Raw genomic sequence first — 19,283 nt, forward strand, 5'->3', positions numbered from 1 at the left:
GAACTTGTCAGCTTCGATTAAAATGAAATAAATATGCATTTCTACATATCCCTGGGCCCTCGCAACATTTAAAAAATGACTGCTTTGCTAGCTTTTTCATGCACTGTATCTCTTTGGTATTTCCTGTCACTTCTCAAGTCTTTAAATATTGATTGAGACAGGAAGGTAGGAGCCGAAACAGAGGAGAAGAGTAGAAGTCAAGGCTGTAGCCCAGAATTGTAGGGGGTGGGGTGGGGCAGAGGAGATTTGTTTTCTTTGAAAACGGCAGGTGAAAAAAACAGATATAAAAACTCTTGCAGTGAAGCTTGTCAATAAAAGCACAGGGGTGTGGGTGTTCCTCTGTGTCATCTTGGCAGGTGCCGTGAAACCTCGCCTCTGGCTCCCTCCTGACATTACTCTTCCTGCGCTTGTAATGCCCTGCGGGGGAAATAGCTTTTATTTATTACCTTTTTTTTTTTCTTCTACCAGCTGTCTTTAGTTGATTCGAGGAATTCTTAGGGAAAACTTCGCTATCTCTTTCCCCCCCACCGAAGAAAAGAAAAAAAAACCCCACCACGTTTCCCCTCCCTCTCATCTTAAAAGTGACTTCATTAGGCTGCCGGAGAAAGAGTTACGCCGTTTTGGTTCAGTGAAAGGTAAGAAAAGAATTTACCTGTTCTGACTCTCTTTCTTTCACTCTCTCTCTCCTTCCCTCTCTCACTTTTAGTTCCCGTCTCTCTGTCAACTATAAAAGATCAGCGATCGGCCCTGGCAGACGCCAGCTCAGTGTGCCCTTATGCGCCTGGGCTGTTGATTTCCTTCTGGAGAAGGCTCAGGACGCACTATGTGAGCTTCTCAAATCCTGCAGCTGATACTTAGGAACCTGCGCAGATCCGGCATAAAACCAAGTTTTCCTCTTCCTGCGCTAACCAGAGCCGAACAGCGAGCCAGCTGACAAGCTTTTGGTATGTCTTTTGTTTGTTGCACAGGTGTCATTTGTTTAGCCTTGTGTTGTCCTCTTCTGGCTCAGCGAGAGCTATCTCGGATCCCTCAATCCTGCTCCCCCTTCCAGCCCTTCTGTGTCTCTTTCCCAGCTGCAAGGTCTGGCAGTGTGGGTCTTCTAGCCTACTTGTTGCCTTGCCGACAAGCCAGTTGGCTTCTGTTTGCACTGTGAAGGCTCAGATTCCCTCTTCCTGTCTGTTGGTGGTGACTTAAACAGGTCCAGGAACTGCTTGAAATGTTTGTCAGCTTGCATAAGGTAAGGAGGAAATATTCACTTAATATTAATATTTTAATACAATACTATATATGTTGTGCACCTATCATGGTTGCTGTTGACAGTGGCTTTCAAGATTCCACTGTTGCTAAACTACAGTTGTGTGTTTGGAACCTGTCCTGTAAATTAGTTTGCATCTCTGTTCTAATACTAGTCAAAACATCTTGTCAGCTCTTTTTTTCATATTACTACACAGATTGGTTTTTCATGTCTCCTCTTCAGAAGCAATCGTGTTAGGTTGTGTAGAACATTGTTGTGGCACCCGGAGAAAACCCATGAGAATATGGGGACGAACATGCACGCTCCCCACAGAAGGATCTCTGGTCTGCGCTCAGACCCAGGATCCAAGATCTGTGAGGCAGTATTGTGAGCCCCCATGCCGGCGTTGCTGCCAATTTTAATCTTGATCCCTGCAAAAGTCACTAGAATTATTAAGCTCTTAAAAATCCTCGTCATAAACAAAAGGATTACGTTGAAAAGGGGTGTTAGCACGTAGGATCAAGGGAGAGTAGTTTACAAAGGTAACTTGCCTTTTAGTAATACTGGCAATCACGTGCAATGCCTTTGAATAAAGCTTATTTTCATCAGACAGCCTTAATAACCATTCAGCCACCGGCAAGGACAAAAGCATCCTCAGTCCGTTTCTTCTCAGCAGAGCTTCTTCTGATCCTCTGCCAGTGTACCTTGGGGGAGCAGAAAATTTCACAGTTCTTATTCTGTCTCAATTTCTATAGGCGTACTTGTCGGGTTAACACTGATGTTAGTGCACAGCAGGCTTTGGCACAAACCTACCTTATCCAGTAGACAAAATGACTAAATACATATTGTGCATGCAGTTTGTTATGTATCTAAGATGAATTGGCCTGCAAACAGGTATAGCAATTAACACTGGCTCAGGTGTAGGTTACAATTCCCAAAACGAGATGCAGGGCAGTGCAGGTTGCGGGCGCTGTCTCTGTCTTCTCTGTTCGGCATGCCGAACGCCTAGTCTTCCTGTCCCTGTATCTTTCTCCAGGACGGTCAGTTGTGAAACCTTGCAGTGCCCTTGCTCACCTGAAAAACTGCCACAATCATCGTGTGGCGTTGTGCTGAGCCACAGCCCTCAGTGTTGTGCCACACCGCTCGTTGTTGTGATACACTCTCCTGCCCCTTGTGGACGTTTCCACTGCGATGTTTACCCCAAGGAGAGTAGGCCTAGACAGGCAGGCAGAGGAGCAGAGGAGATATTATCACAGAGGGTCCCTCTGGCTGCAGGCAAACAGCTCGGGCATGCAGCCCACTCCTTGCCTCTGGATGCCAGGAGGAGTGTATCTGATGTCCTCCCTTTGAAACAAGTAGCTTTTTTGATTTGGGAGAAGTTCTCCCAGCTGCCGGTGACTAGAGCAAAGTCTTTAAACCTGTTGCAGCAGGCCTACCCATCACTCTCTGTTACAGCAGGCTGGCTGCTGGCCAGCAAGCAGTCTTGTGATACTCTCACAGCTGCATGAATGCCTGACTCTACCATCTACTGCCTGTTTATAGATACAGATTTTTTACTTATTATTGTTGTTGTTGATCCATGTTGTTGTTGATCTATCTACACTTGTGCATTTTCTTATCTCATGTTATTCCATGAGGGAATATCCAGATCAGGAATGGGATTTGTACATTTTCAGCACAGACCAGGCACAGTAGTCCTCTACTTCATATTCACAGGGGAGGAAAAGAGCCCTTTTGCCTGAGATATTTTACACCAATGTCAGCCCATTCCAGTACGATTTTGGTGCAAATCAATAATCATCCTGGATCAGCTCACTGTGTCTATAGGGGAGAACCGTGAGGCTCTGCTCATCTCAGAGGCGGCAGCAATGAAGCTGTTAAAGCGAGGCTGGTGCTGTCACTACTATTACTACTACTAATAATAATATAATTTATTTATAAAGCACTTTTCCAAACCCGAGGACACTGTACATAGTGCTGAAGAAAAAGACAAAAAAGTACATAATAAGAACATGAACATAGAGGTTCATGCAGGAGAAACTGTAGGGCAATCAGACACAGGCCTTGGTGAAAAGGAGACTTCTGAGTTTGGATTCGAAGAGAGTCAAAGAATTTGGGTCTGAGCAAGAGCATTCCATACCAAAGGAGCAGCAACAGAAAAAGCAGTGGTGCTGGGCTTTCTAAAACAGCCCTAAGACCAGATGAATAAGAATACGGTACCAGATGGCATTACTGGAGGAAAGAGTACTGGAGGATGGTTGAACAGTGTTTATGAAGGCACACTGCAGGAAACTAGAAAACACAGGGCAAATGACACATAAATCACTAGGTCTGTTTTTATTTTACTGCAGAACATTAAAGAGCACAGCAGGAGTGGGGCAGGGTAGGGAGAGCAGGGCCTTAGTGGAGATTATTAGGTGATATCATGAGAAATGAAATACAGCTGCCAGCAGTAAAGACCTTGCTTATGTACAACGAGGAGCCGATGTCTTCAGTGTTTAGTTACTAACAGTTAAGCGCCGGGGGAGATCTGAGATGGGGATGTTTCGGTGCCGTTCATACTGAGATTGTTTGAGAAACTCTAGCGGTAACCCAGCAAAAATCTTACAGATCCAGGTTGCTTGCTTAATACAAAATCTACCCCCGAATACAAAAAAAAGTTGGGCCAAAATACCACTCAGGCCTTATAAGTAACTTGTTAAAAGGACTCCAGGCAGTGGCAAAGAATCGTAGGCAAGTAGCAAAGCTGGAAACTTTCCTTTCGTGTGAGAAACAATAATGTCTGAAGAGCAAATGTCCATTTTTGGTCTGTCTTTAGAACAGTATCCGAGTGCCATGAGAGATACAGGTTAGAAAACACCGAGCCAGTATTGGTACGGTAAAATAAATGCCAGTGTTATTGCTTGATGTTTTCCTTGCACTATAAATTTGCTCATTTTTCCAAATAATCCTTGAGGTTCACTGAACACTTAACCGACCAATGGTCTAATTTTAGTTTATACTTTTAGTTTAGTATGTCCCCAAGGGGAAGGTAGCCTCATCACTGGTCTGTAAGTGTCCTGGCTGGGGGGGAACCCAGGCAGAGATGTCTCTTATACTCCCTGACATGTCTTGTGTTGTCTGAACAAGGCCAGGTGCCCTTGCTGGGTGGTGGTTGGGCAACTGCTCATCACAGCAGCTGCCGGATTCCTGCCCGGTCCCCGGTCCTGGTCTCGAATCCCCCTGAGCCCCCCATCGCAAATCAGGGTCTGATTCCAAAAGGTCTGTGCTCCAGCTCCAAGGAAATCACCATGGGCACTATAAATCCCACTTCTTACACCTCATTGGAACAGGGGTCAGGCAGGTGTCTTTGTACCTCTACCAGCCTAGATACAGGATTTCTAAAGAAATCTGGGTGGGAGTATAGGAGCCTCTGATTACATGTCACAAGCCATTGTGTGTCCTTTCACTCTCAGTGCAAGACCCTTCACCCCACGCTGTGCATCCTTCCAATTCTTCCCCTGGGGCCAGACAGACCTGTACAAAAACCGAGCGATGACCTCCTCATTTAATGAAAAAAATAAAATTGTGTGAAGTCCTGGAATTTTGGTTAATTCTCTTCCCTCTATGTAGCTTGCTCAAGAAGGGTGTGCTGTGTTTAGCTAAAGGATTCAATGTGCTCCCTGCCCGTGTACACACAGAGACAGGGAGAATTACGTCTGATAGAATTTGCAAACACAAGTGAAGATGAAAAAAGATGTCATACCAATTACATTTTGGCATAAAGTGGAAGGAAGAAGGATTCAGCCCATTTGAAATGTCACTCAGCTCTGTGAAGGGAAGGTTATTCTCCCACATGTGAGGCATGACTGCATAAACATGCTAGGAAACAGCTTGAAGATGAAAGATGGATACTTGTGTAGGTGTAAAATGGCAAGATGGTGCTTAATGTGAAACTCTACGCGCTCAAACAATAGCATATCAAATTATTACCATACATCATTACTGTGTTTCAGGATGAATAAGCTATATGTGTTCGCAAGCTTTGGCTCCTTTAGTATAACGGCGACGTTAGAGATAAACAAGATTCAGAGCTTTGTGGCTCCAGTTCCTTGTGAAAATAGGTCTTAATCTTTGGACAGCTGTTTCACAGATCTATACCTGTTGTCTGTAATGAAATGTACAATGCTGTATTTTCTGCATCCTTGCAATCACCTCTTCGTCGAGCCCTCTGCTGCCTTCCTTTTACTGCTGTCCCTCGCTTTTTGACAAATGTTCTCTGTGGTGTGCTTTAAAGTGTAACAGCCTTAATACGGTATCCCCGCTGCTGTAGTGAGGACCAGTAAAACTGGGTGCACCTACTATGGGGACTGTAGAGAGCATGTTCCTATGACAGTGGATACCAGAGGGCACTACATTGTCACAGGGGTAGATGATAATGATTCCTTACACTTATATAGCGCTTTTCTGGACACCCCACTCAAAGCGCTTTACAGGTAATGGGGATCCCCTCCAGCTCCACCAGTGTGCAGCCCCACCTGGATGATGCACCGGTACACTCCCCACACACCAGCTCTCAGTGGGGAGGAGAGCGGAGTAATGAAGCCAGTTCAGAGATGGGGATTATTAGGAGGCCATGATTGATAAAGGCCAGGGGGAAATTTGGCCAGGACACTGGGGTTACACCCCTACTCTTTTTGAGAAACACCATGGGATTTTTAACGACTACAGAGAGTCAGGACCTCATTGTTGTCTCATCTAGACGTGCCTTTTTACATTATAGTGTCCCCTTCACTATACTGGGGAATTAGGACCCACATGTACCGCAGGGTGAGCGTCCTCTACTGACCCCACTAATACCTCTTCCAGCAGCAACCTTAGTTTTTCCCAGGAGGTCTCCCATCCAGGTACTGACCAGGCTCACACCTGCTGGGCTTCAGGTTATCGGCTGTGAGTTGCAGGGTGATATGGCTGCTGGCTAAGACGATTTTACATCCCAACCACGAACTGCTCTTCTACTGGTGTACATTACTCAGTGCCAGCTGGTGTGCATTGATGATGTTCCCATGGGAATGTTCCCCACGGTTCTATTTGTGAATGGAGTGCAACACCTCACTGCTCCGTTGTACAAAGCTTCCTTGATGCTTCAAAAGCACCTTGGATATGCAGCAATCATACAGAGTCCTGCTTACTTTATAGGGAACCCAAGCTTCTCAATAACTAAAAACCTGGAAGCAGCTGTAAATTAATAACAAGTAAACCAGTGATCTATTCAATTGGCTCATGACGAACATATGCTACCTTAGACCTCTGGTGGCCTGATAACCAGCAGATCCTGCTATGATCACTGGTGTGTTTTTCAGTGTCCGTAGAGATTTAAGCTAGATTTCACAAAGAACTACATGGCGAAATGTTAACATTTCAAACCTGGAGGAAAAAAGTGACTTTTTTTGCAAATTACTGGAAATCAAGGAAATACCATGGCAAAATCGCACATCCAGAGAATTTCTGTCACTAATTTTGCTTTGCTAATCTTCTGTCTAACTTTCAAAACGAGGGACAAACACCAACCCACTGCCCAGCTGCGGAGGGTCAGCCGATCAGCTGCCTGTCATTACACAGACCTTCTCAGTTTTCCCCTACAGCCGCGGAGCGCCTCTCGGCATCACCCTGCTCTGTCATCTTTGGCTTCATGTAGCGTCGGAGGTGAAAGAGAAAAAATAGCAAAAAAAAACAACTGAGACCACGTTAAAATTTCCCTACTCGACAAGAAGCTGAGTTCAAGTAGGAAAAAAAAAGAAACTTCTCTTTCGGCTGTTGTTGTTATATGACCTAATCTTCACGGTAAACTTGAGATCTTAATGAGCTTTGGGGCTAGTTTCAGGCCGCCTGCCTGCTGTGTCAGAGTGGGTTCTGCATGACTGCGCCCCCAGCTGCCCATACTGCGTGTCCCACTCAGACCAGTATGAGCTAGCAGGACAGGGGCCCATGACTCTGGAGAAGACTGACGAAGATACAGTATGTATCTGTATGAAATTGGGAATGACGGACCGCTAAAAGCAAGAGAAACAATCAGTTCCTCCTGTGTAGGAGTCTGTCTGAAGGGATTCCTACTCCCAGTGTTATTTTATAATCCACTGGTACTCAGTCTCCTTTAATGGGTTATAAAGACAAAGATTAAAAATCAGATCACCATCTTGCTTGTTGGGTTTCCAGCAGCTCATTAATCAAAGTGTCTCATCCAGTTCTTGTCTGATGGATCCCAGAAAATCTGCTTCAACATTGTGCCTTGAAAGCTTCTTCCAAGCATTCACAGCTCTTAGTGTGAATAACCTGATAAACTTTCTTCTCATGACTACTTGTGTCCTTGAGTGTTCTCTTCACTTTTTGTCCTGAAGAAAGTCTCTGGCTTGTCCGTTCAGTTTTTTTTGCTAAACTTTAACCTGTCAGGGATTTGCTGTTCCTTTTTGTCTTTGAAACTTACAGTTTTATACACGTTTTATTTCGTGCCACCTCTGTACTGCACACTTATTAACAACCTGCTTCTCCTCCTCTCCAGGCTGTCAGCCTTGCAGTATGGCCACGGAGACACACAACCAGAACTTCTCTTCCAGTTCCAGCAGAAGTACCCCAGTTCAGATGTCGCCCAGATCAGGAAGGCCCACCTATGACACACAGCTGTCACCCCCCTTACAGATGGCACAGACACAGGTAATAGTCCCACACTCCGGAGAAAAGCTTCCCCAGTGCCTTTTATTTCTCTGCAATACACTGTAAACATACAGAAGTTAGGTGTTGTCAATGTTGGCCTTTCCCTAATAATCCCACTTCGAGTTTGTATTTGAGTTAAAAAAAACACTTTTGTTGAGTTTTCATCTGGAGAAGACTTTCACTAGCCCAAACTGGCAATTGTAAAATAAATGAAGTCACTTACAAATTTATTTCTGGATGTGCAAAAGTAGACAATGCCAGTTATTATTTAACAACAAGACCATTACTATCATCATACTATGAAATCATGATTGCTTGGCATTCATTTAATTTAATTCATGTGATATTAATCTGATAGGTAGATATTTGATTTTTTCAAGTCTTTTTCAGCTCTGTTTTGCTGCTAGGTCTCCAGAGCCTCTGTCTGTGTTTAATGATTTGTGTTAGGTGAGCCCTGTTCCCTGCCTCTGCTAACAGGCAGCTGTTGGCTGGATAACGAGACTGAATTCTAACATGCCACACACTCCAGGATAACTGAATGCCTCTCATGTTAATATATTCCCCAAAGCAGTTTTTAATCCTGACATTAATTCCATTTACTTTCCTTTAAACTTATTATAGCTGTAAGGGCTTTTTATGTCAGTGCAAATATTTTAATATTCTTTATCAGATAAGATACTATTGCCCAACATACCACACAGTTGTAACATTTATCTCATGATATAGGCCTATATTTAGTCCTATATCCTATAATCCTATACATATACTGTATATACTGTACTAACAGGGAAAATATAAAGACCTTGAAGATTCCAATCTCTACAAGAGAGAAAAGATCTGGATTTATTTTATTTCATAGCCCTGAAAGGTTGGGCCACTTCAATACGGAAGTATTCCATTGTCTAAATCCCCCCTTGTCCCTAATCTTTATCTTTAAAATTCGTATTTATGTTTGGCAATTTCTTCCTTGTCCTCTTTAGGGCTGCACTGAGCCCCCCTGCACCATCACTGAGAGTTATATGACCTGTAAGCACTGCACATACGATCCCATCAGTCGCATGTTCTAATCTGACCGTTGCCTCTGGTGACCTCTCCAGCTGTGGTCAAGTGGCTGCTGTGCTCCTTGCTTGGTGCTGAGCCCTGCTTTAGTCAGGATTGAAGGACAGGGTAGCTGTTCTTTAAAATCCAGTACAGCTTCCATCCCTTCTAGAATTTTATTAGCATTCAGATGTCAAAGCTGAGTAGCTCCTTGCTTGATAATATAACCACTGAAACAATCTGGATTCACCTCCAGTTGAAGATGCAACACCTACTGTGGCTCCTGGATGTAGAACTGCCTGTACTTTATCTGGTGTTCAACTCTTCTTTTTAAACCAGTCTCCGATGTGTTTTATATTTTCTATTGAATAAGGAACAAGGTGCGGCACCTGAAGAAGGCTCCACATCTGAAACATCTTCTCTTTTCAGCATGGAATAAACCCTTTACTTGCTCCTTTGCAGCCTATGCATGCTGACGCAGCCACCTACTGAACTTGTTCTATTGAAAACTCAAATCCTTCATACTGTACCTCAAGATTATTATTAAGATATTATTATCACCAGTCTCATTGGCTGGGGCTTTCATCCAGCTCCCCTTACGTTTGGATGCATCTGCATTGGGTATTTTACAGCAGTCTGAAGTAACTTGCCGAAGGCTGGGATAGCTGCGCCCCCTCTGGAATCTGATCCTGCACTTGTGTAGTGATATGTTGTTTTTTTTTAACATGCAATTTTACCGTTGCTGTTTTTTCTCTCGCGAACAGGATGACCCAAGCCTTGGGGAGATTTCCCTGCCTTTCCAGCGAACAGAGAGCGCCCCCTACAGGCCGAAGGGCATCTCCACAGAGAAGTACCGGCGGCATAGCAGTGATGGTGTGATGGGGCAGGGGTTTGGCTCTGCCGAGCCCACTCACTTTCACCCTTATCGACGCCAGTATAGCGCAGAGGGGTACAACATTCATTTGGGGGCCCAGGGAGACCCGTGCTCTCCTCCCCGATCTTTCAGAGGGTTTGAGGGAATGAAGCTCTTGGAGTCCATGCCCCCAGCATGCAGTCAGGAGCCCGACAGCCTTCCACCTGCGGTTCCAGGGACATGGTCCAGCGTGGTGCCCTACAGCAGCAGTGTGCAGAGCACAAGACTGATGGTGAGCTACAGCAACTCATGAGCTTGAAAGCAACGATGCACAAGGACTCACTGGCCAAATCACAAGGAATCAAAAGTGAACAATGCACAAGAACCACATGAACAGGGCCTGGCACTCAATCCGTAAGGTCTTGAAAGATCTGCAGCCCAACCCCCCCTTGCCAGGCGATTGAGATGTGGCTGTGGGACTGAACTGCACTTCCTCTGGTTCCACTGGTTTCTCAAACACTCATTGGTTTGCCAGTGGAAAACTCCATCCATTGGACAGGGGGTTCCTATTAGTCTGGCCAGTGAGTGTATTATCATGACCCTATTTAAGGAATGATGTGGTAGTTTGTTATTACCCCCCGCGTATGAGGGGAAACTGGTAGCAGGACCTTTTTGTTCTCTGGGTGGGCTGGGTGTGTTTCAAAGGGCAACAGGCGTTGAAGTGAGAGTCTAGGCGGAGCTCAGCTAACTTTCCAATCTGTCAGTGATCAAAAGCAATGGAGGGGGACACTGGACTGAGGCCTTTATGAGGGCAGGACAAAGATCGGTGGAGCTGTGGGTTCCCAGAGCATCTTGCGGATTCAGATTAGACCATAATGGGACATTAACTCCCATTCATTGGCTCTCTAGTTTTTATTTTATCAATATGGAATTGCCAATTCTGCGATGGAAATGCGTCCTGCCCAGGGTGTACCCTGCCCTTGCACCCATTGCTTGCTGGGATCAGCTCCGGCTCTCCCACAGCTCTGTATTGGATAAAGCAGTTAGAAAATGGATGGATGGAACTGTCAATTATTTTTCATCATGTACCCAGTCGATTTGGAATCACCTGTGTTCCTGAGTCTTGGCTTTGACTCCTGTATTGCAGGGTGAACATGCCCTCCTGACACAGCCTTGGAAAGCTCCACAATTTCTTTACAGGAGGGTTAATGTCTCCTGTAAAAATACAGGAGACATTTACAGGAGAGTTAATGTTGCAGGAGTCATTGTTTCAGCAAAGACTGAGAGGGTTCTGGCTGACCACTCTACCTCAGCTCTGTCTAGCATTCTGACAGTTTGTACTTCACTGCGTAGAGAAATCCAGTCGCCACCAGCTAGTAACCTGAGCCAGGCTGGAATCAATGACCCCTGGGACACAGAGCCACACCTCTGCACTGGCTGAGCTCCCAGGAGTCCTGGTTTTAAGACTGGGACCGTGACTGGAGAACTGTACCAGCTCTCTGCCTGGCCCAGTGGACAAGATGGTCTGTTGGTGAAGCGGGCCTCTATTTTATAGTAGAGACCAATACAGACAGAAGCCTTACCCAGGAGAACTCAGTGCCATTGAAACAAGTGTGACAGCATTTGTGAAGGCAGTGGTTTATGTTCAGAATCATTTTTAAAAAAAGACAAGAACTGCTTTTGTTGTAGTTTTTATTTAGCATGGATAACCATATTTTTAAAGGCACTGGACTTTTTGCGTTTACACTTTTTATGCTCATTGCAGGGAGCACAGCCCTCGTACCCAGACACAACCGATATATCAGAGGACGAGAAGGTGAAATCCTGCTCTTACCCCTCGCAGATACAGCACAGCTACAGAGCAGCTCAGGCCCTGCAGCCGGTAAGACCCTGTGGAAGCAATGTGAGTCAGTGCCCTGACTGTCCTCAGCAATGTGCTCGTCTAGGGTTAAATTCTCCAGCACTGTAATGTGTTATTTTTCTAGGTTTCGTAACAGATCCTGCAAAGCAAAGTAAGAGAATAGTGCATGACAAAATTAGAAACAAGGAGCTTGGAGTCACCAGACAAGTCTTCCTCACATGTAAGACAATAAAATTGCATGGTGTGTGAAAAGCCAGTATATAATAGTGTGTTTGTTTCTGTGTGTTATTATCAGACTGAATGACAGATCTGGGGGCTGAGGGATGCTCTGGGGACAAAGGGGACAACTAGATGTCTTTCTAGGAAGAAAGCTCCTCCATGACTTTACCAGATTTCCTGAACTTGTCAGCAAGTGGCCATCTGGCTTCAGAGTTTGCATTTATTTTTCCCTACAGTTCTCCACAGGCAGCGTCTATCCAGTGGTGCCACAGCTGGACAATCTCCAATACTCCTTCCAGTGCATCGCACCCGAGTGTGCCCAGGAGCCCCCACACACCCTCTACCCCAAGCCCATCTACTCCTACAGGTCGGTCACTTCAATGCCACGTGGAGCATTGCTTTTGAAAACACTGCCCATTCAATCCCTGGCTCATTCACACAAGAGGAAGAACAAAAGCAGGGATATCCAGTCCTGATCCTGGAGGTTCAGCATATCTGTGGGTTTTCATTCTAGCTCCAATCATACATGAGATAAACCTGCTCGTTCCTGGCTTGACTAGACCAATTTAACAGCTTCTTCAGAAGCTTTAAACAGAAAAATGTCACAGTGTGGTATGGTAGCCTGAGCATTAAGTGTTGGGGGAAATTGGCCAGAATTGCTAATACTGCTAGTAAAATACTTGACGACCACAGAAACACCTTAAAGATCTGTATTATATCAGTTCAAAGGACAGCTCAGCTTAACACTGGCGACCCCTCACTCCCTCTTCATTCCCAATTTCAACTGCTGCCTTCAGGAAGGTGTTTCAGAAAGCCTGAGGCCAAGAAAAACGTCGACAAGAAATCCTCTGTTCTCTGTGCAATCAGTGTATTAAATACAGGACAGGACTGCCCTCCACCTTCAGGTGTTGACACTGGGTAGGAAATAGTAACAATTAAAATATTAGACACAGGTGATAAGGTACAATCTCAACATGTAGTTTCTTGAAGTAGGCAAATTAAAGTTGTGTTGGGGTTTTTTTTTCCACTGATACCCAAAAGCTAGAAACCCAAGTCACCACTTTTTTTTTTCTGTTCTCAAGCCAAACAAGATCTGGCTCAGAATACTTTCCACTGAGAACCCCCCCAACCCCGATCATTTCAGCGAAACTGGCACGTGTTCAGGAGGGCTGTGTTCAAATAGCACCGCGTTGCCATCAGTAAATCAATTCCCTTCTCCGGCGCTCAGAGCACCCGCTCGCTTTACAGCAGGTGTATAGAGAAGACAGCCCAGGCAAGTTCCACCAGTCATAACACCCTGTGGCCTCACAGAATACAGCTGACTTCTGTCTCTGTAAATCACTGCTGTAAAGTTGGATTTTGTACATTTGTACTTTGGTTCCAAAACAAAAAAGAAATAACAAGTACCCGTTTTCCTCACGTGATAAGAGTCAGGATAAGGACACACACGAATGGCTTTCCTCCCTGAGGAGGAAGAGAATAATAATTGCTTACACATACAGTATATAGCGCTTTTCGGGACACTCCACTCAAAGTGCTTAACAGGTAATGGGGATCCCCTCCACCATGACCAGTGTTCAGCCCCAGCTGGATGATGCGACAGCTGGCATAGTGCAGAGGAATGGGCCTGAACTGCTTGTGCTAAACCACACAGAGCCCCTGCCAGCGGAGACCAGTCAGTGCCTCCGCAAGCAGAGGCAGTGATCTGTGTCACCCTTTCTCCCTCTCTGCAGTATTCTCATCTTCATGGCCCTGCGGAACAGCAAGACAGGCAGCCTGCCTGTCAGTGAGATCTACAACTTCATGACTGAACATTTCCCCTACTTCAAGGTAATCCTGCCCAATCTTCAAGCACCTGGGACATGTTAGAGGCAAGAGAAATGCCAGAGAAGTTGCCCATTTCCTGCCTCTTATCCCTTTTTTGCAAAGTTGAGACACAGCAAATTTGAGCTAAAGATGTGTTTGATGAAGCCACTCAGAAATGCAGGAGAATAAAGTATAACCCATTGTTTTGTTCTGCTGCTTTTTAGCTCTGTCCAAGGTACACAGCACTCAGTTTCCCCCCTGACAAAGCACTGCAAGATGCTCTTCCTCTCGGTGTTTAATCGCAGTGCGTAATCAAGCCATCCTCAATGCACTTGAAATAACCACCAAGCAGAGTTTGTGTGTGGGTACAGAACAACGGTGCCAGTGCAACACTTCCCAACTTTGTTCACTGTCGGCTTCCCCAACCACAGAACGAGAATCACAGGGCGGCCTGAGCTTAATTTACCGATCCTGTGTGGATTCAGAAGGCGCGTGTGCAGCCACTGGATTATTTTTCGACATTTCTCTGACACCTTTAAGAAGTGACCTGGCCAAGAGCCAGTTGTGATTAATGCCGGGAACTCGGCAGCGTTCGGCTCCCTTCAGATCATCAGCCTGTACCCGTCGGGGCTTGATCGCGATCCGCCTGGCCTGCGTTCACATGCTGCACCGTGCTCGAGGATGGGCATGCCACGTGGCCACAGTGATGTGGCAGGCATGTGCAACACTGTGGAAACAAGCTCTCTCCTGCCGTGATGGTGCCACCACAGATGTTTATTCTTGCCATCTGTGTAGATATTGGCGTGGTTTATTAGGAAACACCTGATTGACAGTGCTGTGCTTCAGTCAGGTTGAGTTGCCTTTTCCTGATGCCTGCAGTGGAAAACCATCTTGCCTGACTGGACCAGATAGAGTATATCAGGGGATGTCCACTTATCAGCTGTGAAGTATCACAAAGTATCACACACATGCATCATCATTAACAAGATCTTGTGTCATTCTTAGTTTCATGCCCCAGGTCACAGAGATCCACAGTGCACACCCATTTGTCAATGCCTTTGTTCTTTTTCGTTATACAACAAAAGTTTTTTGGGGGCATTGTCTTAAAATAGAGCCAGAGTGATGCACAAAATACAGCGTGTGTTCCTGTTCCGTTAGATGTTGCTTGGCCGCAAGGAAAAAAAATGCAGTACAGCTGCTTTGCTTTGACTTGTATTTATATTTCTATAAATACAGACCTTGCTAGCACAGTGCTCAAACACAGGCTGTTTCTGAACTGTAGCTCATTGCCAAACTGAGCAAGCCTAGCTCTGCAGTATTTAGACTGGGAGGTGAAGTGTTTTCTGGGAACAGCAAAAATACATGGAAAGGTGAGTTTATACAGGCTGGATTTTTCATCAGATTGACAGTAAGCAAAGGGTGCTCTATGCATGTAGTGACCTGGAAGGTTAGGGGTCCATAACTGCTTGGGTAGCCTGTTAAAAAAAGAGTTCTGCTGTTGTTATTGTATCCCCGAATTCCAGAACTGACTTAATGAAAAATATGTGAGCATTAGGGACAATTTAATGCCCCCCCCCCCCCCATCTCGCTGATGCCCACAGCTGCTCTTTTTGGGTCTGCTCTCCTCAGACAGCTCCCGACGGCTGGAAGAACTCTGTCCGCCACAACCTGTCCCTGAACAAGTGCTTCGAGAAGGTGGAGAGCAAGTGTGGCAGCTCGTCGCGGAAGGGCTGCCTGTGGGCCCTCAACCCCGCCAAGGTGGAGAAGATGCAGGAGGAGCTGCACAAGTGGCGCCGCAAAGACCCGCTGACCGTGCGCAAGAGCATGGCCAGGCCAGGTGGGCACTGCGTGGCGCAACACGGGCAGTCCCGATACCGCTACTCCTGATACTGACCAGAGCTAAACAAAATGATGAAGCGGTTACGTCATATGATCATATTACCACTGTCCTGGCCTCCCTGTACTGGTTACCTGTTACGTTTAAGATACAATTAATCTGAATGTTCCATTGATCTGGATATCTTCATGACTTGACCATATGCTGCCTTCCACATTGTTATCTGTGGAGAACAACTTTTGTTCACTGGTGTCCTATACTGCAGCCTTTCTCAGAGTTTAATTTGATTTGATTCCCTCTGACATTGTCTTTGTGCTGCATTTTGGGTTTTTAAAAGACTCTCTACAAACTAATTACTATTACAAGTGGTGGCTGTAAGAGCAGGCGGATTCAGGTTTAATTAACCTTTTTCATAACAGTTTTTGGGAATATGAGATAACCTGTAGGTAGGGCCCCTTCCGAAATATTAGGGATCATTAAATACCTCCAAGGTTATTTTGCTGCTTGTGTTTTTTTTTTGCAGAAGAGCTGGATCGCCTGCTTGGGGACAAGCCGGACAAGTTCAAGGTCTTCTCCAGCGGCCTGGGGCAGCCTTTCTCGCTCAGGAGGTCCGCTGACTTCGAGAGACCCCCGTCTTTCACCCCCTCCCAGCACGGCGCCCTGAGCCAGACCGCCAGGCCTTCGTTCCAGGGCAGCCGGGCAGCCTCTCTCCTCGCTGGGCAGCAGCCCCCCTACCTGCCCCCGGCTCCCCAGGCCTTCTCATATCTCTGCCCCGGTGGACAGCAGGTATCATCGGACACCCCCCGCAGGCCAGACAGCCATGGCTCCCTCCTGCCCTCCCAGACCCCACCTGCCTATAGCGCCGCCCTGCAGGCCGAACACTGCACACGCAGGAGCTTGCAGGAGAGCCTGGCAGACGGGGAGCTCAGTAATGACGTCGACATGCTGAACCCCAGCCTCACGGACTTCCAGCTGCAGGGTAAGAGAGTACGGAGGGGGGTGCTGGGTATCGTCACACAAACTCACTTTTAACTGCATCAGCTCAAGCCTGCTGTACGGGCCTGCCCTGAAAACCTTCCTCCTACAGGCCTGCACACGCAGGTCCCGCGCTCTGGAAATACAACAGGGCTCGCAGGGCTCTTTTAGAGTTAAACGGGAGAAGGCAAGTGCCGTTTTTTTGGCTCGCCTCCCCTCACCGGTGCCTCCTCTGTCCCCGCAGGCAGTTTGTGGGAGGATCTGAAAGACGACAGCCTGGCCCTGGACTCTCTGGTTGTCATAGCGACCTCGCCGTCCTCGTCCCCCCCGGGCCCCGGTCAGTCGGGCAGCTGCCCGGGGCAAGGGGGCAGCGGCGCCGGCGAGCAGAGCACGCCGGCCATGGCAGAGGAGGGCAGCCCGGCCGACGTCCACATTACAGGAATCTACTCGGCTGCCTTCGCCGACTTCGACAGCGTGGGCAGCAGCTACCTGCCCGCACCTGGGAACACACCCATTCCACTCCTGTGAGGGCGAGGAGAGACAGCTGGCACTGCACACCGCGGCACCACAACCGCCCGCGGGTGCCAGGGAAGGCTGGTCTGCATGTAACTCTTTGAGCTCTTTTCTGCTCCTGATTTCCTGCGGGTTTTGACATTTCCAGGCAGAATGGTTTCGCGTTTGCCGTGATTCGGTCGATTTCCTTTTTCCTTTAAAAATACACTTCACTAGGGGAAAGGCTTCACTGTACACTGCTGGAGCACTGGAGCAAAACCCCCTGTGCAGAGATGTCCTGTTTCTCTGTGGGCGTCGTGGAGGTGAGGGAGTGAGCCTTTGAAAGACCCCCGGTCCTGTTTGAGGCCTGAAGCTGCACTCGGAATGAAACTGGAAGCCCAGAGCTGTGCAGTTTCCTATTCCATCTCACTGTACGCTGCTGCCTTGCTTCCCTGTAACTCCTGTGCCCGACTTCAAGCAGCTGGTTAACAAGTATGTCAGTAAGTTCCCCTAACCACCCTGTAACTGGCCAGTGAGGTCAGAACTGAACGGGACAGGTTAGCAAGACGTTGGCTGGTGAAATTAAACGGAGTGCAGGCGTCTCCTGGGTCTGCTTTAAAGGCAGGCCAACCCTCTGTAAAACTCTCATTTGCTTTAAATGTATATACTGATATGTGGATAACAAGTCCAGCTAAAGTGGAAGGCGGAAACAACATCACGACTTGTTCATCAAGAAAGATACTAATATATGATCACTTTCATTCACTGGAGCAGTTGAGCCTTGAACTTTCTTGACCTCTGGTTTAAACACTGTTGTATCTGGCTTTGTGTACTGAAATTCCCCTGTTCATAATGACATAACTGCAGGTCAAACCTGCACATTCCCTTGGCCTCACATATTGTAGCATCTCCTCTTTTTAACAGTAGAGAGAGTCCGTTTCAGAAGGGAGGCCTACATGCACACTACCATAAGTGACAGTGTAAAAACCGAAGGATTGCGGGTGATTGCAGAAGGCAATAAAGCTGGAGTTAAAAACAGTGCTTTTGCACTTTCTTGTGGGGATTAATCAAAGAATGTCTGGAGCCTACTATTGAGCTCTGAATCGGGAAGAAAGGGTATTTTAAGGGACAACGTCATTCTGAATTCCTTCTTTTTTGAGATCCTGTGTTGTGGGTATGGAAAATAGATTTGAGTAGGCTGCTGTGTCAGCATGCATAGGTTGCAATGGACCAGGAAAAGGTTCGTTCCATGCTGAAAGGTAAATGAAAGGTCTGTTTCAGCTGTGGAGCCTTCTTCAGGTGTGAGGGAGAGAGGGAATGTTGTAAAAAAGAACACAAAGGAGAGAGTAAGTAGGAAGGGCCTAAAGCAGTTATCAATGAGTGTCCAAACTAAGTGAAAGCAGTTTGAGAGGTGTGAAAAGCTGAAATCTGCAAATGAATGGAGAGAATTTAGAAGATTAATCTATTGTTAAGAGAAAAGGGAAGGTGTGATCCAAGTTTAAGAATCATTTTGGTTTTGCTGTATTTTTGTGCGAATCGGAGTTCGGAAACCCCTCTGTGAGGACACAGACAGAGAGATCAGACAGATCTTGGCCGCCAGAGGTGAAACAGGGAACTATCGGTTTGGAGAAATCTTTGATCCTCACAGCTCTGACAGGCTCCCTGTCCGCCAGTCTTCTTCCTGTCTCACCAGTGTAAGTGGGTGGGTGTGGGTGGGTGGGTGTTATCTGTGTGAGATACAGTACAAGGTGCTGCTGGAAATATAGGATATCCACTGATTGGATTGGATCGGATCGGATCGGTTGGACACGTTGGATATGTTGTATTGGATTGGCAGTATCTGCAGGTGATCCAGCAGAGGACAGTGCGTTGTGGGTGGTTAAGGGAGCTGTGAACAAGAAGACTGCTCAGTTAATGTGATGTGACATGAATGGGCAGTCAGGAACTTGAGGAAGGTCCTACAGCTGAAACGTAGTTTTTTTCTTTACCTTTCAGCATGGAATGGAGCTCCACCTGTTCCTTTGAAAATAGATGGTTTCTGCGCGTGGTGTATTGATTGATATTTCCACTAGGTGGCAGTAGGTTTCTTTTCCGGCCCTCCGTTATTCATGGCATCGTTCTCTCAAAGGTTCCTTTACATCCCTTTTCACATATGATCAAAACTGCTTTCTTTTTTTTAAAATGAGGTTTAAAGGCAAGCAAACTTTTTATTCTAACTATTTCTTTGGAGAAAACATTTATATATGAGGGACTTAAATGGAACTTTATTTTAGCACAC

The 19,283-nt window shown here is 46.4% G+C and overlaps 1 protein-coding gene across 2 annotated transcripts; it reads left to right on the plus strand.

Annotated features, from left to right (window-relative positions):
* Positions 1 to 413: 413 nt before the first annotated feature.
* On the plus strand, positions 414 to 17,257 carry foxn1 (forkhead box N1). Of its 2 annotated transcripts, none has more exons than XM_069184447.1 (9): positions 414 to 635; positions 7,773 to 7,924; positions 9,727 to 10,107; positions 11,581 to 11,697; positions 12,132 to 12,262; positions 13,629 to 13,725; positions 15,331 to 15,538; positions 16,062 to 16,517; positions 16,758 to 17,257. In XM_069184447.1, the coding sequence occupies exons 2-9, from the start codon at positions 7,790 to 7,792 to the stop codon at positions 17,039 to 17,041; spliced, it is 1,809 nt and encodes a 602-aa protein (XP_069040548.1). In that variant the 5' UTR covers positions 414 to 635; positions 7,773 to 7,789; the 3' UTR covers positions 17,042 to 17,257. The 2 variants fall into 2 exon arrangements, with proteins under 2 accessions (XP_069040548.1, XP_069040547.1); XM_069184446.1 differs by lacking the exon at positions 414 to 635 and adding an exon at positions 856 to 944.
* The last annotated feature ends 2,026 nt before the right edge of the window (positions 17,258 to 19,283 follow it).

The sequence above is a fragment of the Lepisosteus oculatus genome, chromosome 26 (genome assembly GCF_040954835.1).
Source record: "Lepisosteus oculatus isolate fLepOcu1 chromosome 26, fLepOcu1.hap2, whole genome shotgun sequence".
NCBI lineage: Eukaryota > Metazoa > Chordata > Actinopteri > Semionotiformes > Lepisosteidae > Lepisosteus > Lepisosteus oculatus.